This window comes from Desmodus rotundus, chromosome 7 (assembly GCF_022682495.2).
Source record: "Desmodus rotundus isolate HL8 chromosome 7, HLdesRot8A.1, whole genome shotgun sequence".
Taxonomy (NCBI): Eukaryota; Metazoa; Chordata; class Mammalia; order Chiroptera; family Phyllostomidae; genus Desmodus; species Desmodus rotundus.
In genome coordinates, this window is record NC_071393.1 from 126,781,029 (window position 1) to 126,807,164 (window position 26,136).

At 47.3% G+C, this 26,136-nt stretch overlaps 1 protein-coding gene across 8 annotated transcripts in view; it reads right to left on the bottom strand.

Moving 5' to 3' along the window:
- Positions 1–18,928: 18,928 nt before the first annotated feature.
- Positions 18,929–26,136, bottom strand: part of FOXN3 (forkhead box N3) — a 348,864-nt gene continuing 341,656 nt past the window's right edge. For all 8 annotated transcript variants that reach the window (XM_053929162.2, XM_024568365.4, XM_053929163.2 and 5 more), the window contains one exon: positions 18,929–25,507. In XM_053929162.2, the coding sequence (XP_053785137.1) occupies positions 24,958–25,507 (550 nt within the window). In that variant the 3' untranslated portion in view covers positions 18,929–24,957. The remainder of the gene's footprint in view (positions 25,508–26,136) is intronic.

Here is a 26,136-nt window from a genome sequence, read left to right on the forward strand (position 1 = left end):
TTCTCATTCCACATCACATTGATTTCAGGGAACGCCATAGTCAGTCTGCTCCGGTGAGTGAACTCTTCTCTGATCAGACAGGCTCCGCCTCCCATTGTGCGTCCGCCCACTTACAGACAAGGGCCTGAGAGACCTGTCAGTGCCTAACAAAATCTGATTACCTGAACACGTTAATGAATCCAACATGTGGGGCTTTGTTTTTAGGAGAAAGACTCAAGGGAAGAGAAAATAAAATATTCAGGGGTTAAAACCAACAGGAACCTAAAAAAACTCGGCTTGGTGTGTAAGTTTTTTGCTGGCCCCCCTTTCAGGCTCACCTTAAAATGCAAGCAAAATGAAACCCCCAAACAAGAAATTAATATTGTCTACAATCTCGTCACTTTGATTTAGCTGCCACTTATGATTTCGTACACGTGCTACCGGCCTTGCGTGGGCACACCAAACACATGCATGCACACTCCCACCTGGCAGGTAGCCGGGGGACTTCTGGGGATGCTCCCTTTCTCGTGTCCCCTTTCTCATGGATGTTTGAAACGTGAGTAATAACACTGGAAACGAGTTGGCAATGTTCAGTTGCTGCTGATGGTGGAGACGTCATTTCTCCTTTGGAGCAGATTTCGAATGTTTTAAGAAAAAGACCCAGCCTGGGCTCTTCTGTTACACAAAGGTAAAGGGCTTACCCAGGATATTGAAAATGGCAAAGTCACCACAAATATGACCTCAGCTGTACAGTGTGACACGGTTACTAAGGGAAACGAGGTGATTCTTCAGCCTGACTCTGCCTTTAATGAGTTGGAGAAATGATTTTCATCTAAATGAAAAATTGGGGTTGGAATGTTGGTGTTCCTTGTGGTGTATTATTCACAGTTATGTAACTAGCTTTGGGAATTGTGCTGACAAGGGCTGTCTTTGCTTTTTCTAAGTCAGAGAGGTCACACCAGATGCTCTGTGCCTGGGGATGGGGTGTTTCCCCTGAAGGAACGAGATCCTCTCTCCTGCAGTCATTGGGGTGGGAGCGAGGGCCACCAGCCCTTGCACCAGGGAGGGGTCGTCTTACCTCGTTAGGGATGTTGGAGGGCTGGGGTGGTGACTGCCCCTGAGGTGGCTCTGGGCCTGCCAGTCCCAAAGGGAAAGAGAAGGAAGAAGCTGCCAAGGCATTTGACTCCGGGTCATACGCCCAAGCCTTTAACAAAGATATGCAAACACCTGAACTTGGATTGAGGCAGGTGGGGCAGCTAAGGAAGGGACCCAGCTTGGAGCCAGCAGCTTGGAAAAAGAGAGACACTCCCCAAAACAGCTGCAGGGGGGGACCGTCAGGCCTGGGAGGTGCACTGCGGCTGCACAGCCGCGGCCGGGGAAGAGCTAGTGGGTGGAATTTGTGAGCCGCCAAGCGTCCCCCAGCTCGTCCTGGGCTGACCTTGGACAGAAATGGATTTCTGATGATCTTTGGGGGGGATGGGGGGGACACCAGGGATCATTATAATTTGGATAATAAAAGAATATATAAACTTATTTTGTGTTCCAGCTGGGAAGTGGGTGGCACGTATTAATTATACGCATATTCTTATACAAAAAGGAGGAAAATAGAATACATTGTGTTTTATAAACTGATTCTTTTCACTAAAAAATGTGTTATGGAAAATTTCCCATAACATTTAATATTTTCAGGCAGCATTTTAAAAATTGCTACCATGAATCCGAATGCGTAGATGTACTGTGATTTATTCAACCAATTTATTCCCAAAATCATTACTGTAACCCATTCTGTGATGAATATTTTTTACTGTGAAATCTCTAAATACACCCATGATCACCTGTTTAGACTGAAATCCTTGAAGCAAAATTTCTAAGTCAAAGGACCTTTTGCCATGTTGTCCCGCCTCAAAACTGTATTTCCACTAGCAGCCTCGACCCCTTGGTAACACTATTGTTACAATTAAAAAAAAAAAATGTCACTGCTGAAGGCAAAACAAAAAGGGCCTGTTCTGGCAGCACCGTGCACCTGCTCAGATGCAGGCAATCAGAAGGTACATCATCTGCAGAGAATTTAAAAGTAATCAAATGTACTCGGGTTGGTCTGCTTTTTGTCAGCGCCCTGCGTCAGCCATACTAAATGTGATTGGTAGTAAATACTCCTGAAAGACTGTCCTTTTTTGGTCTAATTTCTAAACAACTGTGGTTATTGTTGAGTTTCAATAAGCTATATGTAACCTTAACATTTGCGCATTTTAAAACATATCCTTTAATGTAAATTGTATTCTGCACGGGAGTTCATTTAAAGGGCTCTCAGTTATGCGGTGAGCCCAGCGTGGAGCACGGGTGGGGCAGGTTCTCAGATTCCTTTCAAGATTAATTCCTGGCTTGGAGTCTTTTGCGTTTACTTGGGGTGCCGTTCTCACACCCAACCACCATGGGCCAACAGGTGGTTGCATTGGAACAGAAATTTGAAATAAATAATGATAGCGCAGAACTTGAATGACTTCATCCCATGTGACCACTTGGAATTTCAATTTGTGTCTAAAGTTAAAAGGAAAACAACAATGTACAAACTGCGAGGTGTTGTAGTTTTATTTTTAAAGTGCAAGTTTTAGTTTATGCCTTAAACTATTTCACTGAATTTAAATACTACTTTTAAAATTGAAATTTGTTCTTCTTTAAAAAGTGTTCATTGTTTAGAAACTAAAGAACAAGCTGAGAAAGTAGACGCTATTAAACAATGATTAGTTACTAAACAATTATTTTTGTAAGATATTATTGGCTCGAACTACTAGGTAAATATTGAAACTGTTGAATAACTAGTTGACTGTTTTCCTTTGCGTGCTATAATAGTTATTTAATTTTTGGTTTTTAAAAATTGTACTTATATATCATGCAACCAAAGTTCAATAAAATTTTTTTTCAATGTCTGCATTTCTCCTCTGGCCATTATTTTTCATTTCCTTTCATGATTACTACGAAAAGAATTGCGTCCTGCAGAGGAAGAGGGGGGTTAAGCAATGATAGCTCCAGGCAGGGCTGCTGATATAATTTCACTTTTGACAAGTGCCTAGTGGAGGGCCCCTTGTTCAAAAATGACTAAGAATTTTAAGATGGCAACAGTAGAGCATCAAACCAAACTTGGCTGGAGCCTTCCGGGATGTGGGGCCCCAGGTGGCTGCACAGGTCACACACCCAGGAAGCTGGCCCTGGCTCCGGGTGTCCAGTTTGCTGAGAACGCCATTGTCTCCAGGTTGGCCCCTTTCCCTAACTGCGGCTGAGGCTGCCACATCTGCCGCCCCTCGGAGAAGAGCTGCTGCTCAGAATGAAGATGCCAGCGCCCTCACCTTCTCCATCAAGCCCCACAGGTGCCGCCAGCTCCATCCCTGCCACTCCCAGCCGCAACCAAAGTGCTGAGAGAGCTGTGAACCTCAGGTCATCAGAAATGTTGATTCCCTGGAATTATCCACTTCCACATCTTTTTGGAAAAAAAAATCATTATTTTACCAGATGCATAGTTCTTACTCCATTGGATATATTGAGGTTGAGTTTTATGCCAAATTTATACAGGGCAAGAAGAGGTAAAATCTGGCCTACTCACTTCCCTGCACACCATTGGTGGAAATTACTAACAATGGTTTGGATGCCACAAAACGGCAACTGTTGGAGGACAATGCCACGGTGACGAGGGTTGCACGTTTCTGTCTAAGAGTGTATTGGGTTCTGTGCCCCAGATGTGGGAGGGAAACAAAGACAAGTAAGCACGGTCTGGCCCTCCAGGACTCAGAGGGCTCCTCACCCAGGGTCAGGGGCTGCTGCCTCAGGAGAGAGCAGAGATCCATGGGAAAACTTCAGGGGGAGGTGTGTAGCCTCCAAACTCGGGGCTGTGATGGGAGAGGCCGTGAGAGAGTGAGTGAACACTCGGCCTGAACACTCCCACCTATAGAAAGAACATCTATAAAGTACTCCAAGTGTCATAACTTGTTAGTGAGTAATAACATTAAAAAATCCACCTGGGATTCTTAAAGGGCATTTGACACAAACTGAAGCCATGCAGAGGAATGTGCCAGGAGTAAATGACCCACAGCCTTTGCAAAGAGGCCACCAGAGTATTTCTGAGACAGGAGTCTTGTTTTCATTCACATACGTAAAGGGATGAACTCCTTGAAGGCAAGCATCCCTGATGTGCTGGATCGATGGCTGCTTATGTATGTGTCCATTTGGAGCTGGTCAGAAGTTAACTGGGGATTTCTGGAGATTTGTAACCGTAGTTTAAGATAAGCCAGTGATGCAAATGAGGCTGACATGTACCGTGAGCACCACACGCATGCAGTCTCCAAAGACATCCCTGCCCTGGGCAGCACCTCAAGGATGGAGCCCCTCTCTGGATCTGTCCTGGCTCCGAGGTGACAGAGACCATCACTCAGGTATCAGTCTGGCCCCAGGCCCAGGGTGACTCTGCTACATGGGTGCATAGGCTCCTGCCATCATGGATTGGCAGCTGATTTCTGGGATGTCTGCTCCATGCCAAGAAACAGCCTTCCAATGGCAGTCCTTACAGACAAGTGAAGGCCGTGTAATGTGGGGATCCTTTTGCAATGAAGTTCACAGTCTGGCTCCATGGGACGAAATCCTGACCATATCACCAACTACCCTGAGACCCTGGGCAACTTACATTGTAAACTTCACATTCTTGTATTTGTAATGGGTGTGACCATAATATTTACTTCAACACCTAGCACCTAGCAAATGTTTAGTAATTATTAGGAAAAGAAGCATCTTTTCACTTAAAATTAAGGCAGAGGAAATTTACTTAATGCCACTGAATTGTACACTAAAAATGGCTAAAATGGTAAATATTGCTATGTATGTGTTACCACAATAAGAATTTTTAATTACAAATGTTATAGGGACTTAAGCTTTCAGCTATAAAAGACAGACAGGGATTAGATTTACCCTCCTGCCTTAAACAACTATAACAGTAGGTAAAACATATCGAGCAACACTTTCAAGTGTTAGACAATAGTCATTGCAGAAAGTGATCCCTGAGAAAAGAGAAACAAATGAGGGGAAAGAATTTCCAGGCCACAGGACAGGGAGGGAAACCCAAACAGAGCCTAATGGGTTTTCTGAATTGAGAAGACAGAGTTGAGGATCAAGAAGGGAGCTAAAATTCACAATGCAGAATACCTAAGAGAAGAGAGCTGCATGGACAGGAGAGAACTACAAAGAAAGACAGTGCTAAAAATCTGTGGGAAATGCTTCTTGATTGACTATTGATCAGTGCACACATGTGAGAAAACTAGCCAGGGCTGGAAAAAGAACCAACAAAAAGCGTGGGCTGACTGATCCACGGGGCACATCCGTGGGCTGACCTATCCCCGGGGCACATCTGTGGGCTGACCGATCCACGGGGCACATCCAGGGCCCAGAGCAGTTCACACTCCCACCAGCTAAAATAAAAAAAAACACCTCATAACACACAGGACATAGATAGAGTCCTTAGAAGAGTACTGTTTCAGTAGTAGGTAAAAATTAGCCCTGGACTAATGTCTGCTCTGGTATGAACCAACAAAGCATAAAAGCAAGTCTCAAAAGAGCTAAAGCAATTTAACTACATCCCATAACAAAATTCAAGTATACTTAAAGGGATACAAAAATACACAGCAGCCCAATACCCAGCATCCAATAAGAAAAACTACCAGATGGGCAAAGAAGCAGGAAAATACAAACCAAAAGCAGGTGAAAAATCATTCAATAGACACAGGCCAAGGGATGACACAGATAATATGATTAGTAAACAAGAACAATATAAGTTATTTTAACTGTATTCCATATTTTCAAGGAGGTAGAGAAAAGCATGAACATTCTAAAAAGAGACACAGGAGATATAAGAACAGACCCAAATCGAACTACTAGAGATGAAAAATACAATGTCTGCAATGAAAAAACAAATACTGCATGAGATTAACAGCAGCTTAAACTTGCACAGTTCAATAGTAATCAACTTGAAGACATAGCAGTCAAAACCATCCAAAATGAAACACAGAACTATGACTGGGGAAGTAAGTGAGCAGAGCATCACTGAGCTGTGGAACAGCTTCAAGCAACCTAGTTTACATTTAATTGAAGTCCCTGAAGAAGGGTGGGGAAGAACAGAAAAACACTTGAAGAAATATTTCCAAATTTGTAGAAAACTATAAACTCATAGATTTAAGAAGCTCCATGAGTCCCAAACACACACAAGGGGAAAAGAAAAACCCTACTCCAAGGCAAATAAAAATTGAATTCTATAAAACCAGTGATAAAGAGAATATCTTCAAAGCAGCCAGAGAAAGAAGTACATGTTATGCACAAATGAGCAAAGATAAGGATGACAGCAGATTTCTTGTTAGAAATAATGTAGTCAGGAGACAATAGAGGTGTGTCTTTAAAATAGTGAGAGAGAAAAACCCAGCAACCTGGAATTCTATACCCAGCTGAAATATCTTTCAATAAACAATAGCTGACATAATAAAGCCGAAAGAATCCATCGCAGAAGACCTGAACTTTAAGAAGTGTCAGAGAGAGAAAGATATCCGAGAAGAAGAAAACTGATACTAGATGGAAATATGTACTTATGTAAAAGGAATGAGGAACACTGGATATAGTATCTGTGTGAATGAATATAAAACACTTTTCTCCTTACTTTAAACATTCCTCTAAAATTAATACAGAAGCTCTCCTTCTGCCACTTACCCATTTTCTGGAGTGCAGAAATCGCAGAACTGGAACCCACCACATGGGACTCCTCCAGTTTCAGCCCCTAGCAAATGACTGAAGTCAATTATTTGGCTTTCTGGACCTCAGTGTCTTTCACCTGTCAGATAGAGGACACTATGTCCTGGGCTGTTTTACGGAGTGTTTGTGAAGATAATATAAGCTAATAAATAACAAACTCTTTGTAAAATTAAAGCAGCCAACCAACATGACTGTTTTTGTTTCAATTTTGCAGCCCCTTCCAAGAAAACAGCTTCTCATGGGGAGTCCGAGGCCTGCCCAGCCGATGGCAAGGTTGAAGGCTATTTCTCAGACAGCCGGTCTGTGTTTCCACTCTCTCTCAATGCAAAATCTTCCTCCACCCTTAAGGGTAGGGGAGATCCCTTGAGAACACACCTTCCTGTGCAATACAATACCTCCTTCTGCTCAAGACTGCCTAGTAATCCTGCCCAGCCTCCCACAAGGATCAACGGTACCCCAGGGTTCTTGCTGGCCTTGCCCAGTGAGAAATTTGGGCTCCTGGAGTAGTACTGACTCCTGGCTGGGCATGAAACAAGCAGCTGAGACTCATGCAGAGTGGCAGAAGGCCAGACCTTTCCACCTGTTGACTGGTCCTGTTTGCTCAGGCCTAGGTGGCCCTGGGGTGACCCCTGCAGAGGGCTGCACCAATGGGCAGAGGGCCACGCCCAAGTTTGAGGTTTAACAGTGATGAGTCATGCTGGGGTCATGCCCCAGGGAAGGAAGAGGTGCCATAACCCCAGAAAATTGTTCCAAATGCTGTCCCTCCTGCTTTTGCTTCAACAAATATTTGCTGAGCACCCACTGCATAACTAGATTCTCTGCCAGAGGCTGTCTACAGATGGTTTAATTTCTTCTTCACAGCAGCCCTGCGAGATTGGTATTTACATTCCCATTTCACAAAAAACTGAGGTTCCATGACCTTAGTTGGTGGCAGAGCTGAATCCAAGCCCTTTTCTCCCACTTCAAATCCAGAGTGTTTTCTAAAGCTCTGTGTCACTCTTCCTGCATGACCTCCCAGAGCCCAGGGGACTGCAGGGCTTCAGGAGAAGAAGCAGAGGGGTAATGACAGCTCACATTTATGGAACAGCCACTCTGCCCCAGCCTCTGTGCAGACTCTTCGCAAGAACTATCTCATTTAACCCTCAAAGAAACTCTAAGAACTAGATACTAGTTCTCTCCCCATTTCAATGTCCCAGAATTGCATGGTTTGGACGAGTGGACTGGACTTGCAGCAGATCCAAAAGGTCACATTCTGAATGGCTGCCGTTAAGACTTCAGTGTATGAGTTTGGGGGGAACACAATTCAACCCATACCTGTGACCCAGGACATGGGTGAACCCCCAAATCAGGCTGTACTCTGAGAAGGAAAAATTGACATGTCACTGAGCCGAAACCCATCAAATGTCTCATGTCCAGTTTGGAGGGGAACCTTATCATCAGAACAGCAAGATGCCTCCTGGAGCCTGGGAAAAGAGAAAGCTAAAGAACAGGAATTTGTCAGTGTTTATCCAGCTCTGGCAGAGAGAGAGAGTCAGCAAACCTGGGGACTCGGGGACTCTGGCCTCCATATAGATGCATGTGGCTTTTCTATGACTTTGATGAACTCCCCCTGAAGACCTTCTTGGTTGTACCATTGAGCTCACCAAACTGACTAATGGGCCTTCTTGGGAACCCTTATACTGACAACCATTATGCTGCACATTTCACCTCAGAGTGGGCTTCGTGTAAATGCTGTCCCCTGGTGGTGTGCAACGCACCCCCCCCACCACGTCCTACAATATGTACCTAGGGCCAGGGTTCCCCAAGTGCAGAAGAAGCATACAGTCCCCAAAAAGGACTCTCTTGGTTATCAGTGAACCCATTGGCAATCTGGTTTATCCATCAGTCTTCTGTGACCCGGGTTAGTAGTAGTCTGCTCTGCCCCACCCAAGTAAGTCTCTTTGGGAGCAGCTGCCAAATCTAGAGACCAGTTCCCCAGAGATGCTAATTCAGAGAATAGCCAGGAGAAGACAAAGGCCGAGAGGAGGGCGAGAAGAAGGACAAATAGAGAGGGCGGTAGTGGAGCTGGTGGAACAGGAAACAATGTCCTGTGGACTGAAGTGGAGAGATTGTGCATCTGTACTTGGTGGTGGGGTGTGGTGTGGGTGGGGTGTGGAAGTAGCAAATTAAAGTCTTTAGAATAGCACCAGAGGCAAGAAATTTAGAAGGGGAGACGAGACAATATGAAAAGCATTAATGATGCATAGATATTGTTTATTCTTAAAAAAGAAACAAATTAAAAATTGGAATTCCTGGGGGTTTGTTTGCTGCTTGCTTTTTGTTGTGGTTACTGCTGATGACTTTTGTCTACTTGATGGGACTTCTTTGAAAGAGACTCAGATAAAACAGTGCCGTGCAAGAGAAATAGAATTTGAGCCACATTTATCATTGAAAGTTTTCTAGGAGTAGCCACTTAAAAAAAAAATAAAAAGAAACAGGTGCGATTAATTTTAATAATATATTTTGTTTAACCCGATATGTCTAAATATGATTATAAAACATAATCAATATTTTAAAAGTATTTTTAAAGGTATTAATGAGATATTTTATACTCTTTCATATTAAGTCTTTGAAATCCAGTACACTTAGAGCCCGTCTTAAATTAGATGCCAGATTTCAACTGCTCTGCAGTGGCCACGTGTGGCTGGGGCTCCAGCAGTGGTCAGCGTCAGCAGACAGAGTCCATACTCTGCAGTCCTGGGTCGCCTACGGATAAAATAATGCCAACAGCAATCGTGATAGCTTATTGAGCTTCCTAGATGTGACACATGTGCTATTAACCCCCTTTGTCACGCAGCATCTCATTTTTTCCTCTTACCAATCCTAAATGGTCAGTACTGTTATCCTGCTCTGTAAATGCTGAAACAGAGCCTCAGGGAGGGTGGGTGATTTGCCCAAGGTCACACAACTGGTCCACAGCAGAGCTGGGACTGGAAGTCTAGTCTGCCTGACACCAGCTACTCTGCCTCGTTTACTCGGGGTCGGCCAGCACCCAGGCTTTCCCAGCCCGTCCCGTGGAGCCTGTGCACACGGGTGGACTTTCCTTTCTGATTAATGGAGCTGCCACATTGCCTGAAAAAACAGACTGGAAAGAACATTAATTGTACAGCTGAGCACACATCGCGACTGACTGAGAACAGAGCCGAAGTAACAAGATGCTCTCTCACCAGCTGGAGGAAGCTGCAAATTCAAGGCCAGAGACCAGGTTCCCAAAATGCAATTGTTCTCAATGACACTTATTTAGCAAAGAGCCAGAGAGAGAATTGATTGTCATTAAAAGCCAGACAAGAGCATCGATTGCCCCCCAGTGATGATTTGAGGATTCTGACTTAGCCATGCTGAGAACGTCGGTGCAGAGACATTGCAATGTGATTTCCCACCAGGAAACACGCTCCAGGGTGGCCAGTCAGGGAAAAAGGAGCAGGAAACCAAGGCCTGGCCAGAGGGCGGGGCAGCCCAGGTTGTGCCCACATCCTCCTGCCTCTGTGCCCAGCCCCACAGGCAGCGGGAGAGGAGGCTGGGCTGGCCTGCGAGGTGGAAGAGCCCCGAGGGCCCCGGGGGACAGGCCGTCTCTTCCCCACTGGTTCTGTTTGCCCAGAAGCTCTAAGAGCCCTTGGGGCTGTGACATTTCTGAGTCAGGGGTGCTCTGTGGGAGGAGGGTGGTCCCCTCGCCCTGCTGGCCACAGCTGCAGCACCATCTGAGGATGGAGAACCTGGCTGTGGGTGTGGCCTGGACAAGCCAGGCCAAAGCATCCCCTGCTCACCCGTGTGGACCCAGCAGGGTGGTAAGTGAGGCCTGACCCAGAGGAGCTGTCCCATGCTGGGGGTTACACTGCGTTCCCCAGGGCTCCTAAAGGCATTTGCAGCTTCCCCCTCATCCTGCTTCTGGCTGTGGTTGGACTGCAGAGCAGCCAGGCCAGGATCCAAGCAACATCTTGTGCCTGTTCTGCCATTCATGCATCCAAGAAATGCTAACCAAGTGACCACTGCATGCCAGATGCTGTGGCGGGCCCCAGGGAGAGAGATACACACAGGACCAAGTCCTGCCCTTTAGGAGAACATGACGCAGACAGACTGGAAAATCAAGAGCTACAAGCAAACATGGAAAGTGCCAGAATACAGGAATTTTAACTACAAGTTATCTTGGTAGAAATAGTGTGGAAGTGGAACACAGAGGGGAGACATGGGGACTGAGCTTGTCGGGATGAGAGGACATTCCAGAAAGGCGGTGAGGATGGTCTGTGCACAGGGATGGGGCAGCAGGGGACGTCCCAGAAACTGCAACTCACCAAGCAGCTGGAGCTCAGTGGGGGAAAAGGGGGGTGGGAGATTAGGCTGCGGGCTGGGAGGGGCCAGGGTGAAGAGCTCCTGCCCCAGGGTGAGGAACCCAGAGCTCAGGGTGGATGGACAGGTTTTAGGCAGGGTGACGAAGTGTCAGATAATTGGAATGGTTGTCCTGCCTGCAGCAGAGGGGACAGACAAGAGAAGGGCAGGACCAGTGTGCTGGCCCCGGGCCTGTGGCCTCCAGTTTCATTCCTTGACCTTTCTCAGCTCCACTCGGCATTGCAGGGGGTGACCCCAGAGACTGCGTTTCCTATTCTCACGTCAGCTGGTTTCCCTCCGGGTTTGTCCACTGGGAAGCCCCGACGAGTGATTGGCAGGTGGGAGGAAGAAAGGACATTGCTCTCCCACCAGCTCTGCTGGCAGGTGGCGTCTGTCTGTAGCGTCGTGGCTTTGATGCCTCCGTGGCCCCAGCTTCTGCTGCAAGGGCCTGTGCGCCCTACTAGCAGCCCTGCTCCCCACTTAGACCCTCTGCCTCAGAGCTGGTGACGGCTTTCTGCTCTCGCTCGTCTCTGGGTGGTCCCCTGTCCCCCATCATCGGCTTCTCTGCTCCTCTACCACCTTGTGCAGCCAGTTCCCTGAGTGGTGTCCTCTCCTTGGTTGAAGTTGACTGTAATCCAAGGGGAGAAAGGGGAAGCCATGGTGCAGGTTCTCTAACTGGAAGAATCCGAGGCAGCAGGGATGAAGTTCTGAGCAGAGGTTACCACTGTAGCAGGGATGGAACTTGGGGACACCTGAGGGGGAGAGAGCTCAGAGAACTGGGTGAGTTTAGGGTAATGCAGGGCTCAGCAAACTTTCTTCTGTGAAAGGCAGGAGAGTAAATATTTTAGGCTTTGTAAGTCATAGGGCTCTGTCTCAAACCCCCAACATCGCTGCTGTTGCTCAAAAGTAGCCCTAGACAACATGTAAAGGAATGAGTATGGCTGGGTCCCCAAAATGTCACTTACAAAAAGGAGGCTGGAATTGACTTGTGGGCTGTAGTTTCCTGACCTCTGAGTGCCTGGAAGGAGTGTCATGATCTGAAAAAAATAGGGAATCGGAAAGAAGTGTTTTGAATCTAGGCTAGCTGGGGAGAGAAAGCAGGGTAGGGGCGGGTGGCGGAGGGCATGGAGGCTTCTTTTTAAGTGGAGGACTTCGAGCACTGTGCAGAAGAGAAAGAAACAAGACCTAGTTCAGTAAGAAGTCAGTCACCCGTGGGAGGCATGGCCATGCCTGCAGATGGCAAACAGGTTCTTATCTATCTTCTCGCGAGCTGACAGAGGCCACCAGATTTGAGGGAGAGGGAGATCTTTGCAACAAGCATTTTTATGTCTAGGAAAGACCACCCACCGCTGAGACATTTGTCAGCTGCCATTTATACTAATTACCCATTAATCACCACAGCTGGATCTGGGCAATATTACCTTAAGGTAGGAACCAGAGTTTTCATCTGAGTCCGCAGCACTAGGAGGTTCAGCAGGTAGCAGTTCATCAAAAACAGGTATGGGTTGACCATGAGTATAGGAGGGAATCTATTTGTAAACTTTTGAAATCTATTTCTTCTTTAATTTCTTCTCTATCCTTTTGTGTTTTGGGGTAGTCTTTCACACTATGAAAGTTCTAGATACTTAAATATGTATGCCATGCTGGGTAAGGTGTCAAATATTTAAAAATAAATAAACAAACTCAACTTCTGAGGTTTTTTCCCAAAGGAATCATTATTTTAAATGCATTTGACACCATTGAGAGCCTAACTCCATGCTAGATACGGAAGTCTTCTAAGTAGGCATGCGCACAGAGCACAGAGTGACAAAGCACCACTCAGCATTATTCTGAAACTTCCCAACCACAGAGAGAACAGTGTCTGCGGGCTGTAGATCCTTAGTCTTGGTGATGCCCCTGGGAAACGTTCTAGCACGGATTATTACAAGAACGGTTTGTACACCTCTGGCAAGGAAGCCAGCGTGGGCTCACTGAGATATAGTGAGTACACCTGAAAGCTGTATAATTTCATTAACCAATGTCACCCCAAGAAATTCAATAAAAAAGATATCGTAGGTGAATGAATGAATGGAATGGTTGAATAAATTGTGGCTGCTTTTTATAGGAGGAATATGTTTCTTAAGACCTCAAATCATTTCATATATGCATAAATGAAGATTAATTCCCCCATAGGAATAAAGTAGGATTTACATTACCTTAAGTTTTGTACATTAAGTGTAACTTCATTCTTTCCCATTGCCTTATTTCAAATTTGCACGGTTCGTATTAACATGGAGTATGACTTTGCTTCCTTTTTTATAAAGGAAGACTATGGATTATACCTGGAGGTCAAGGATGTGTTGGACCAACTTTGACTGGATGGAGAACAGTGGGCTACGTCTTCCTACAGCTAGGTGAGTGTGTGAGCAGTTGCGTGATCGCCCTCCGAGGGTGCTGAGTGAATGAAAGTTGACTTGCACGGGGCGGGGGGCCCCTCTGGAGCAGTGCTGCCTGGCTCCAGCTTTGTCTTAATCCATTTACAAAAGGCATTTCCCAATGTGTGATCCAATGATGCCTGGAGGGAGAGGAAGTGTTTTGGATGACAAAATCAGGACAGGATGTAATCCCAGCTGGCCTCAAACCATGGGTCACATCTAAGGTGACTTAAATATAAAGTCCTGCACCTGGAGAAGTACACTAACAGCTGGGACCCTGTCGTTTCAGTCAATAGCAGGCTCAGTGTGAATCAGTGATGCGATGAGACTTCTAGAAAAAAATTAAATTAGTCTTGGATACAGGAATAGAACCGGAGGACCGGAAAGGAGGAAGTGATAGCTGCTCTTTGTCAGACTGTGCCTGGTTTCAGCTCTCAGTCCTGAGCACCGGCCTGGACACGTCCAGGAGAGGAATGTGTCCACAGACAGAGCTGGGAACGTGTATTCTAGAAAGGACTCAGGGAGGAGATTATTCTTGTTTCCAAACATATAAGTGGTTACTATGTGCAAGATGATTGAGGTTTGCATTTTTGTGGCTTTCCAGGCTAGGCCAAGGCTCTCGGGTCAAAGTTGTAGGAACTGGGATTTCATCTCAGTACAAGGACAGTTAGAGGGTCTGAGGATGAAAGGACAATAGGAGGTCCGGGGGGGTGTCTGGTCACCCCGGCACCATTTAATGGCTCCTCAGGGACCTTGCAGAGAGGAGACTACACATCTCGTTTCCTTCTCTTTCGAACTCATGGAGAGTCCGTTACAGTTGGTTCTGAAAAGGGAAAAATAAATGGCCGGTAAGCATATGGAAAATCATATAGCTTTGCTAGTCATTAAATAAAAGCTCCAACAGTAATAAAGCATTGTTTTTGTCTGCCAGTGAAAAATGAAAGAGAAAAATAAATCCCAGTACTGGTAAGGATGCCACGAAGTCGGCGCTGACGCCTTTGGCAAAGCCCGACTGTAAGGAGCTGTAACACCGATGGCACTTCTGTCCCAATAGTCTGACAGGCTATCGAGCCAAAGGACAAGTTGAAAGTAGGCAATCGCATGCCCGATGTTCACTGTGTGTTACTTACAACAGAGGGAGCCTGGAAGCAGTTTAAACAACGGAAAGGAAGGTAACCGTTGAAGATGAAAGGCCACTACCCAACAGAATGTTATGTATCATTTTATCATTGTAAAAGATAGTCATTTTCAGTGTAGCGATATGCAAAATGCATAGGACACAAGGTTAAGTGTGTATCTATGGGGGATTGTCAGCTACAAAATTCTACAGAGGTGATTATTATAATTACATATAAATGAATGGATATGACAAAAAATGGAAAATGTCCTCTCTTTACGTCCAGCTATGCCACTAGCTGGCTGGGTCATCCTGGGAAATCCCTTAACTTTGCTGTGCCTCAGCTGCTGGTCTGTAACATAGGGAACTGGGATCCGGTGGGGGGGACCTAGTGTCCCCCAGTGCTTTGGTGTGAATAGAACGACCCCCGTTTAGCAAAGAAGCCGATGCCCAGAGGGACTAAGGAAGCAGCCAGCGCCTTGTCTGCAGACTTCCCCCATCCAACTGCGGTTCTTCCACATCAGAGATCTCTAGAAATCAGTTTTGAAATGAGTAAAAAATAAAAAGTAGAATTCCTTGATCCCTCTTACACAAACAGCTGCATTTCGAAGGGGATTTGGCCATCTGCTCCGTGAGCACTTTGTCACAGAGTAACATGAAGAAGTTCTCTAATCACTAGGGTCCTTTGTCCCCAAACGCCCAGGACTCATCGCAAATCAAAGTACTGCTAGGAGCACTATTTAAAGGCACTGTTCTGGGGAGGTTTATTCATTCACACAAAACCACAGAGGAGGGGAGCATTTAACAAATGGATTTATTCACTTAGGTTTGAGTTCTTGAAATGAAGTGTCCTTACCTGGTTTTGTAGCCCAATGAAGGAAATTGTCCAAACACCCTTAGGTTTGTGCCTGTTTGGGACCATAAGTTCCAGGGAACCTGGGAAGCGGAGTGGGACCTGAGCTGTCAGCTCATAGAAACGTCCCAGTCACGCCAGACTTCCTCTGAAATCGCCATCATTTGTCCAGAACTTTCTAGAAGAATGAATAAAGAACACTGCTCTTTCATCAGGCAGAGGAGTCAAGAGGAAGAGAAAGTGGCTGAGGCAGCAGCACCCTCACCTGCACCCATCCCCCGGCACAGCATCAGCACACACCTGGGGTACCTGGGGTACCTGGGGGATGGGGTGGGGTTCACTGCCCTGAGAATTCACACTACTTTTGAAGACATGGTTGTCTGCTCCTTTCAGCAAATAACCCATTTTCTGTTTTTTTAAAATCCTCATCCAGAGACATGCTGATTGATTTTAGAGTGGAAGGGAGGGAGAGAGGAAGAGAAACATCGATGTGAGAGAGAAACATCGATTGGTTGCCTCTAGCACACCCCCAACTGGGGACCTGGCCCACAACCTAGGCACATGCCTGGACCGGGAATCGAACCCATGACCTTTTGGTTTACAGGACGATGCTCCAACCAACTACCACACCAGCCAGGGCAATAACCCGCTTTCAATTGTCCAGGAAAAAATTTAAAAATACAGGGATAGCCTACATCTAGATTACCTAACAATGAGAGGGCATGTAGAGTATTTAAATATGTAAATGAGGCATCTCTCCAGCAAACAATTACATCTTCAAGGCAGAGTCCAGAAGCCTGAGATTGGCTGAAAGGAAACACAGAACATTAGACGTATTGTTCCCCAACCGATTGCATAGCACAGGCTCACAAATGCTGAGGGTGAAACCATGCAGCTTATGAGCGTGAGCTTATTAGTACCTTTGATTTCTTGGTTGCATTATCCCAAACTGTTTTTAATAAAATGAAGACACTGGTCATTGCTTTTCTTCTTTTCAGGGAAAGGATTGGAGTGTGAATTGAGGGAGGAGGGGCCAGGCGGCTGTGGGGCCATTTGGGTGAGGGGGGAGAAGCCGGATGGGGAGGCACCTGAACATCCAGTAATTGAACACACGTAGCAACAGCCAGAGACCCAGTGAGTGCTGTCCTTTCCAATCAGTCACCTGGCAATACTCTGAACTTCCTGTCTGTCACAGGATTGCCAATGCTTAACCCTTGGGAAGCTCTGCTCCAGAAAGACTGGCCCCACCCCCTTCTGGGGTGCCATGTGAGCACCCGAACACGTGCCTCCGGGGGCAACTCAGGGCTCCTCTTCACTGAGCCCCTTGAAGACCAGCTCCACCTGTCACTGTCACCCAGCAGTCACCGGGAGGGAGCTGGTGCTAAATGGGTGCCTGTTGAGTGAAAAAAGGGAACTGCCTCCTGAGGGTAGCTGATGAATCATTAATGAAAATCACGAGCAATACTAATACGGTGATTGACTCTGGTGGCAGTTTTTATATTGTCATGCAGTGTTATTTCAATTGTCTGCTTCACTTGTCTCCTTTCCCACTTAAACCATGCTGTAGCCCGAGGCTCTCCATGAGGGTCTTCCTTGTGGGTCTTAAGCCACTGCCCGCATTTTGTTCCTTTCTGTGGGATGCTCAGTGTACGCTGGAGGTCAGGTCAGAATTCTGTGGGTGTTACCATTTTGACCGAGTTCCCTTAGCTACATATTACGATGCTGTACCTGGTGTCTCCCGTCTAGCCACTTTGAGAATCACGTACAGGAAGCGTTTGCTAGGGGCTGCTTCATGGTGGCCACGCCTTCTCTGTGGCCTTAAGCGTTAATGATCTTGGCCAACTACCTGATCCATCCGATTTGACCTTCTGTTCTTCCTCCCAGTCGACTGTTCTCAAATATTGAAGATTCATCTAGGAGGGCACACCACCGTTTTGCAGGTGATTCCAACAGTGGAAATGGAGATGGCAGGGTTGCTGGAAGTCACAGGATCTCTAGGGGACCACTGACCTTCCGGGGACACCCAGACCACAGGAGGCACAGCCTGGCATCGTTGACGACACCAGTGAGTGGGGGTCCAGCAGAAAAGTGGCCGAAGCCAGCTCTCCTGGGGTTACTGCACATTTACTGAGCTTACGAAAACACAAAACCATCGCAAAAGGAGCACAGCAAAGCTCTGCAGAGAACATCGCTCTACTCCTCCAGCTCAGTGACAGTGCCCTAGAATCTATTACTTGTCCCAGCCCCTCCTCTCATCAGCTCCCTGCTTGGCTCCTGGGGGTATGCGTGTTGGACGGGGACGGTATTTCAGTGGTGATGGGTGAAATCCTGGAAGATGAAAACCGGAGGGTTAGGAAAGTCATCCCAAGAAACCCTCAGGGCCTGGGATAGGCCAGCCGGCTCCAGCCCTAGAGTATAGTTTTAATTTATCCTCTGACAACTTCCACATGAAAGGTGTGCTGTCTTAACCACATGCTCCTAGGCCCGTGGTGGAAGGCCGGCTGCCCAAAGCTGAATTCCCAGGCCACGGGGGGGGGGGGGGGGGGGGGGGAGCCCAGCCTTGGGCTGTGCACTGATTTGCAGAAAGATGTGTGATTTCCCAGAAAAAGGAAAGCAAGCCTGATACAGAAAGATCTGATCAGATCACTGGGGAGGAGGAGGAAGGGGCCAGAGGAGTTTGCCCCAGGCCAAGTTAAACAGTCTAGGATGGGATTGGCTGAGAAGCTGAATGCCTCCAGAGCGCATGGAATTATGGGCGAGATTTGAAATAAAGGGCTCTTGGACTGGCTGGCTCGCTGGTGGGCCCTGGCCCTCTTCCGCGAGGATGCCGGGACGACGCCGCCGCAGCTGCCTGAGTTTCCCAACAGATGGTGTTTTGGATGGGATGTAATTCCAGGCGCAGCCTAGGGTCGGGCTGGCCTGGCAGAGGGTGGCATGGTTATTCTTCCTTGGGTGTCCTAGAGGGAACCTCTGACGCAGGAGCCTGCCATGCTTCCCAAACTGTGTAGCTTTTTGTATCTTATGTTGTTTTAGTTTGTAAACTAACTATAGAAATAAGATAATTAAAACTAAGGGGGAAACGATAGAACTCAGGTGTTAAAGAGTTTAACTCTAATTGATAGGCTCAAGTGACTAATGCACGTGGAAAGCTATTATTCCAAAACTGTGAAGCTTTTGATCGAACACTCCTGTCCTTTATCACCAAGCCTTTGCCTCTGGAATTTTGCCCAGAGGGTGGCGGCAGGCAGCGGGACCCCAACTGCTGTTGGGTGACACGAGGGTGGGCACCGTGGGTGTGGCCGAGGCCCTGAAACCGGACTGAGACAGGAGCAGGCCGCAGTGCCGGTGCGGATCCAAAACGCACCCAGGCTCCACATTTGCACGTGGAGACGCAGTGCTCGCAAATCGACACGGCATTTCTCTCCAATTGATGCAACTCAGTAATTTTTATTGCAACTGGAAGACAATACATCACAGAAACTTTATGGTAGGTTTGGGGGAAAGTGTTATTTACAATAAATGATGAAAGTTTGTCTTTGGCAATATGATTACATGTGAAGAATGCAAAATGCAAGTATGGAAACCTCCAAAGCAACACCGTCAGGTCCCTAAGTTCGGCCGATCATGCCCGCCTCCACACTGTGAACGCCACTGAACACCACTTTCCTTCTGCTTTCCGGCTCTCCCTTTCCATTCGTGATATTGGCAGTTTCGTACAGAAAGTACAGAAAAGAAAATTGGCTTTTGAACAAAATGATTACTCTAGTAAATTAATTTGGCCATGTAGGTCTATTGGCTAGCAAAGGCCAGGCGACCCTAAGCATCGACAGTAAACTTCTTGGTCTTCTGATTGCTTTATCACCGATATTGTCCCATCAAGCAAACCCAACTCAGAAGTGTTACAGAATCAGAGGATTAAAAAAATGTACAAGTGTAGAATGCTTCCCAGACACACACGGCTACGTCAGCCTCCCCATTTTCACCACGGCAGTGTAAGTAGTGAGTGTGAATGACAGGGCCGGGAACTGGTTACTGAATCAGCGATGAGCTCGGATGGCCTCGGCGTACATACTCAGGGAAGGCTGGATGTTGACAGAACGGAAATGGTGCTAAGTTTCATCTGAAAATGCTGGGCGGGGGGGAGGGTCTGGGGAACTCAGGCCACAGTAATGAAAGGATGAAATACAATTTCTAGGTTTGATAGGTTCACCATATCGAAGTCTTTGAGAATCCAATATGGAATATTAATTATTTGCAAAAGCAGGGCAGGGTGTCCTCCACGTTTGCAAATGAAACACAGTAGAAAACACTGTGGTATATATATCCCAAATAAATAGTCTTGATCTCAACGCTAACAAGGACGAACAGGAAGGGGACTCGTGAGCACGTCACAGTTAAGTCAGAAGCGATCTCCCACCTAGGTCTGATTTCAGAAGTACGACAGACAGCAGGATACAGCACCATAGACACATCGGTTTCGGCTGTTAAAAGATGGATTGTTTTAAAAATCGCATTTTCCTTCCTTAATTTTTGGTCAGTGAAGCTAGCACTTGTTTGCGGAACTGTGGAGGAATGGCAAGGTCACACGCGTTTTTCATGATAAAGCAACAGAGCTGACGAGTCTGTGCTGGATTCAAGGACGACCAGTGGGAGAGAGAGGAAACAGGGAGTTCCCACCGGCGCGGGCGCTCTCTTAAAGGAAGAGGGGTTAACAGATGAAGTCACAAAGGCAGGCGGGTCTATACAGAACACTGAATGCCATGTGTAAATCCTCGTGAAACTCCAGAAACAGGAACACCACACAATGTATATACTTTGATTTACACATTCCGTTACAAAGGAAAAAAAAGACACCATTACGACTTTGTAACTGTGTTAACTGCAATATAAACCAAAGTCCCAAGTTTGGCAGGTAACTAAGAGAGGGTTATCCACTTAGGTTATATAGCAAAAGTGTTGATGTATATTATATATAGTAGTATAAATAATAAAAAAGTATTATTTAAATTAGATCACAGTGCTGCATTATGTGCATAACAGTGTTTGATATAGTACTGGAGGGCCGGGACCTATGACACTAAGGATTTAACTGTCAACACTGGTAAGTCACAATCAAGAGGGGACACAGAGTTCAAATGTGTTCTTTTGGTGGCAAAAATCCTGAAGATGAAAAGGGAAAAAAAAATACTTCTCTACAGAAACATAAAAATAAATTGCAACATCTGGGCAGCTGTGACCCACCAGAAAGAAAGGACTCCCAACCTGAATCAAGTTTCAAGGGAAAGAGAAGTCACATTGAATCGAAACCAGTCCCCTGTGGAAAACCCTCCCATGCACGTCACTTGTACGTAGCTCTGATTCCTTCTCCAAGGGCCCTTCCGTGAGGAGCTGGGCGCCCACACTCGCGGTGTGGGGTGCAGGACTCAGCGCCGAGCAGTCCTGGGGTGTTCCAGGACGGAGCTGGGCACAAAAGCTACGGGGGCGGTGTTCCCCCTACAGAGCCCCCAGCCTGTGGTTGTCCCTTGGGCGGGAACACCGTGCAGGGAACGGCCTCTTCTAGAATGCCCCGTGGTGGTCACTGCCGCGCCCACGCTGAGTGTGCCTACAGGCAGTCAGTTCCCGGGGAAGGCCTCGGACACATCCCTTCTTCAGAACTCAGCCCCGCCCACGACTGGAACCTGCCACGGCTGTCTCCGACCACACTGCAACTGCAAACGTGGGTGTGGTTCGTGTCCGGTGGAGACAGCTTTACCAGAGAACTCTGGAAAGGATGCTGACTGATGGGGGGGGGGGTAGGAGCTTAGGGTACATTATAAGGCTGGGAAAAATCCATGATGCAGACAAACCCTTTCCACATAGCACTAGATAGAGATTAAAGACAATTGTAGTAGCAGAAAAGTAACTGTCTCCGTGTATGTCATTTAAGAAAAAAAGAGCTAGTCTCTTTCTCTTAAATGTGTCCAAGGGCCGACAGCGAGTAACGGCAGATGTCGTGGTGCTGACGTGTTCACGGCTGTTTTCCAAAGCATCTTTAAATATTGCTATAGTTCCCCGGTTCCCCCTCCCCCCGCCCCAGGTGAGTATGTGAGATACTGGAATGAGACACGAAACGCCACTGCTCCCGCAGGAGAAGTGAACGCAAAACCACCGCGCCCCTGAAGGGTGCTCAGGCGACCTGTCAGACTAATGGATACATAGGCTAGTTTGGAAGCTAAAAGAACACCTGACACTTGGGAAGGAATTCCAAGACTAGAGTGAATTACACTTGAACAAAATATTCTTTCACAAATAGGCTTGTGCTTAAATTCTCTACTGCTCTTGGAGGAGGGGGTAGGAGAGGGTGCCGCCTGCCCCTTGGCTTGGTGAGGACACGGACAACCTCGTTCTGCAATGAGTTCACTACAAACGGCCACATACACATGGATATTTTTTTTTCTCAACAATCAAAATACAAAGTTAAACACAATTGAGCCATTGTTTTGGTTATGCATAATGTGTATGCCTCCAAAAACAGAAGAAAAATAGAAAAAAGTACCCTCACTAAAGTTTCCCCTGTATGTCTCCCCTGGGCCCCTACGAAGGGGCCGAGGGAGGCTCAGGGAAAATAACACTTAGAAAGCTGCCCAATGAGGTATTTATGCAAAAAGAGTGGTTCTGGAGTTAAGAACACACTTTATAAGATATTTATCTATTTCTCAAAGAGATCAGAAAAGTAAATCACACACATTGCATTTTATTATTTTCTAAAAGAGGTCTTGGCTCCTTTAGAAAAACGAAATGAGGGGAGACAGCCCACTGTGGGGGGTTTTAATGGAAGAAGCCCCCTGCCAGAAACAGGCCCCAATGTTTACTCTGCCTGTCAGAGGGAAGTCCAAACTTTCTCTGGGGGGGTTGGGGGGGTGGCTCCTGGGCTTGATCAGGTGACAACACACATCAGTGTCCCTCAGGTTCCAGAGCTGTGGATGGCTTTTGGGGTGGCAAACGTTTGGTGAGAGGGAGGGAACAGGGTACTTCGTGTTCCCATCCACCCCCTGAACAAACAAACTGGAAGCATTCAGGTAACAAATTCCACCAGCTCTACAGGTGTGGATTTCTGTCAGGGTCTCCCGTCCACAGCCCAGAGGGAGGTGAGCACGGGGCACACAGCAGCGCATGTCCACTGTCGCGCCGACAGAGGTGCCAACAGTGCCAGGTGCCTGCTCGTGGGCCCACACATCCCATTCGTAAAAACATCGTCACCCCACTTCCGTCCCTCTCCCTCACTGTCTCATCCCAAGCCACAGTAGCGGGTGTCTTTGTGTTTGAACAATACAATTCCCCTCCGTTTGGGTGGAAAATCACATCCTTCTAGAGATTTCTCTCTGGGTCTCCCCCACTCATTTCTGTCAGGCAAAGATCACAGGAGCTTCTGGGCTGCGTGACACCGTCCTGTTGTCTAAATTCAGCTCTCCCACTCTAGGTGAGCTTAGCTGCAGGTGGGCTCGTGTGCTGAGGGGTGGAGATGGCCAGCCCCTCCTTCCCACGAGCTGGCGTCCCAGGAAGGCTGTGGGGCCGGCCCTTCCCACACCCGCGCCACCTCCTCCTCCTTCGCGTGCTCCCTACCTCACACCCTCATCCAGTAAGGCCCATTAGCGTGTTCCCCTTCTCCTGGCGAATTTGCATAATCATTCACTGCCTTTTTCCTAGGACCAAATGGTGGTGATGGTTTTCTCAAGTCAGCGTCCCCTAATTCTCTCGATTCTATCATACACACTCACTACCAAGTTTGCCCTCGAATTATTGCGTCGTGATAAACATGTCCAGACAGAGAGAAAGGACACACTTCTCCACAGAGAACCAGAGGGGTCGGGGCTGAAGCGCAGACAAGGCAGGCCCTCCCGGAACATGAAGACATTTTTATATTGCAGAGTGAGTTCCCCAACAGTCAGAATTTGTCCCTGAAGAAGGTTAAACCTTAAACACCTGCTTCAAAAAACCAAAACAAAACAATTGGGAAAAACAAAACAAAACAAAACACAAAACAAAAGAAAACAAAAACGAAAAAGAAGAAAACCCAAAGAACCTCTAAGCCTAAGGGCTTAAAAATTAGAGGCATAGCCTTTTCTCTATTTTCTATATTTATATGAAAATAATTCATGCTTCATGCTAAATACATTATTTACCTTACAAGAACTTTATTTTTGAATAAAAAAAGTTTGTGTTTTTGTGATTTTTTTTCTTTTTTTTTTTTTCTTTTAGAAGGAATCCATGCATGTGGATCAGAAATTTCTGCTGGCTACACTGGCTGAATGTGGAAATCACGGATTTTTGCAAAGATGAATCCTGACTGACATTATTTGCAAACTCCATTTTGAGGGCAGTATAGGAGTTGGTTTTGCTTTTTTTTTTGCCATGTTTTCCTTTTTTTTTTTTGTCCATCAATGTGCCTCTCATCTTTTAAAAATATACCATAATTCTAATGGCAGGTTCTGTAGCTCTTTGCTTGTTTGTTTTCGCTTAGATCAAACAGTTTTGACAGACAGAAAAAGATTATGTACCATTATTTCCTTGCTTAACAGCTATTGTAATTTCTTGGACTTGATTTTCACTCGGGCAGTTAAGAAAACACAGCCTGTTTGCTGCACGTTTTCTTTCTCGCTGACGCGCGTGTGCGTGTGTGTGTGCAGGGCCAACCTACAGGCTTATGGCTTGTGGAACATTCTCCTAATTTAATACAGAACAGAATTCGGTGATTAGGAATATCGCTACAAATTGACCCCATTTCTTTTCCTTAGTCATTGACACCCAGTGGACATGAACTGTCCAGTGTCCACCTTGTAAGATGTTAGGAGGTGTCACGATTAAGAAGCACGGAGGACAGGCGCCCCCCGGCCCCGCGTGCTGAGAGGCAATGCCAAGGGTTTTCCCAGCACCACACACTGCCTGGCGCCACCAGCTTGGGTCTGCTCCTGGGCGGGAGGGGCCTTCCTTCTCCACAGTTGCCTCCTGCACATCCACTCAGCGAACCCGACTGGGCGGACATCCTGACCATTTAAACCTAACGGCTGGGCCTGATCCATGAAGACTTTGCACACGGGCCTCCTAGGTGCCAAATGTGGGTATTCTGCGGCATTTTCCTGACATCCCTGCGATTCAGCCACGTGTTTCTGACAAGCTGGAGGAAGCAATGGTCATTTTGGCTTTTTCGGTTTTGTCTTCAGATAATGAAAAGCTTTTGTAAAACAGCTGAATGTCAATATGAGTTCTATGGCTTCAATCTCCTTTAAAAATAAAATTCTCAAGGGTACAAAACAAAGGAGGGGGGCGAATTAAAAAAAAAAAAAGGAAAGAAAGAAAAACAAACCAAAAAAAAAGGAAAAAAAAAGAAATTGCTGATATTGCCACAAATCATTAGAAATCTCCTGACATGCTGAAACCAAATGGCCTTAAGTTCAAAACAAATCAGTGACTTGTTTTTAATTTTTTGTGGTTTCCTTTTGCTCTTTCTGCCCCTTTGCCGTCCGATTGGTGATGTTATTCAAACAGGACCGAATCCCTGCCAAATGCAGGAGCGACCCCGCCGCCTCTTTCATCTCCTCGTCGTCGCTCTCGGGGGGCTTTTCCGTGCGTCTCTTTTTGAGGGGCAGCGTGTCGCTGGGGACCTTCCTGGCCTTGGCGAAGTGCTGGCGCTTCTTGTGCTGGGACGCGTAGCCGCTGTCCCCCAGAGCATCCTTGGCCTCCTTCGGGCTGCGCTTCCTGTCGTCCTCCTCCGTTTCGCTGTGGCTCTCGTGGCTCTGGAAGCCCCCCTCGCTGCCCTCGCTGCCTTCCTGGCTCCCCTTGGTGGCGAACTCGTAGTGGTCGTCGGCCGAGGAGGAGGAGACCGAGTCGCTGGCGGGCGAGGTGCTCCGGGCGTTGGAGGACTTGGCGCTGCTGTAGTTGTGGTCCTCCTTGGGGTCCCCGCTGACCACCGGGGAGCCGCACGAGGGCTCGCTCTCAGTCCGCGTCCTGCAGCCAGTGAGGCCGTTCCTGCGGGACAGGGATGGTGGGGAGGGACGGGAGACAAAGAGGACACGGATTAGACCTGGCGATGGGACACCCGCAGCCCCGAGTTCACACATCAGGTCCTCTGACGTGCCAACAGCGGCCGGCAGGGCCACCTGCTTTGAAGACAGGGTCCTAAATCCCGACACCTCTGTCTGCCCACATGGGCATTTCCCCTCAATGTGTGTGGCTGAGACGTCAAAACAACACTCTTCTGAAGTGACTGCAGGGGACACACGGTCTGGTAGAGTAAACCATCAGAATCAAGCTGTGCTAGCTTTCGAGTGTCCACCAACACCAGGTGGGAGCCGCCGCCAGGCCACGGTGGCCGGGCACTTCAGGGGCAGCGCCCGCTCTCTCTAACCTGCTCCACGAGGAGCCCGCCATCAGAAAGCGGAATCCAGCATTGAGGGAAAAGGGGTACCCGTCAGGTGGTAGCAGTCCCTCACTCCTGCGACACCCCTCATTCCTTCATTCCACAAATACTTGCTGAACACCCCACATAAACGCGTGGCCTTAGGGAGGGTCCTGGGGAGGCACCTGAGGCCTGATCAGATACAGACACTGTCACAGACACGCTGATGGTCAGCGAAGCAGGTCATGGGACACCGTGG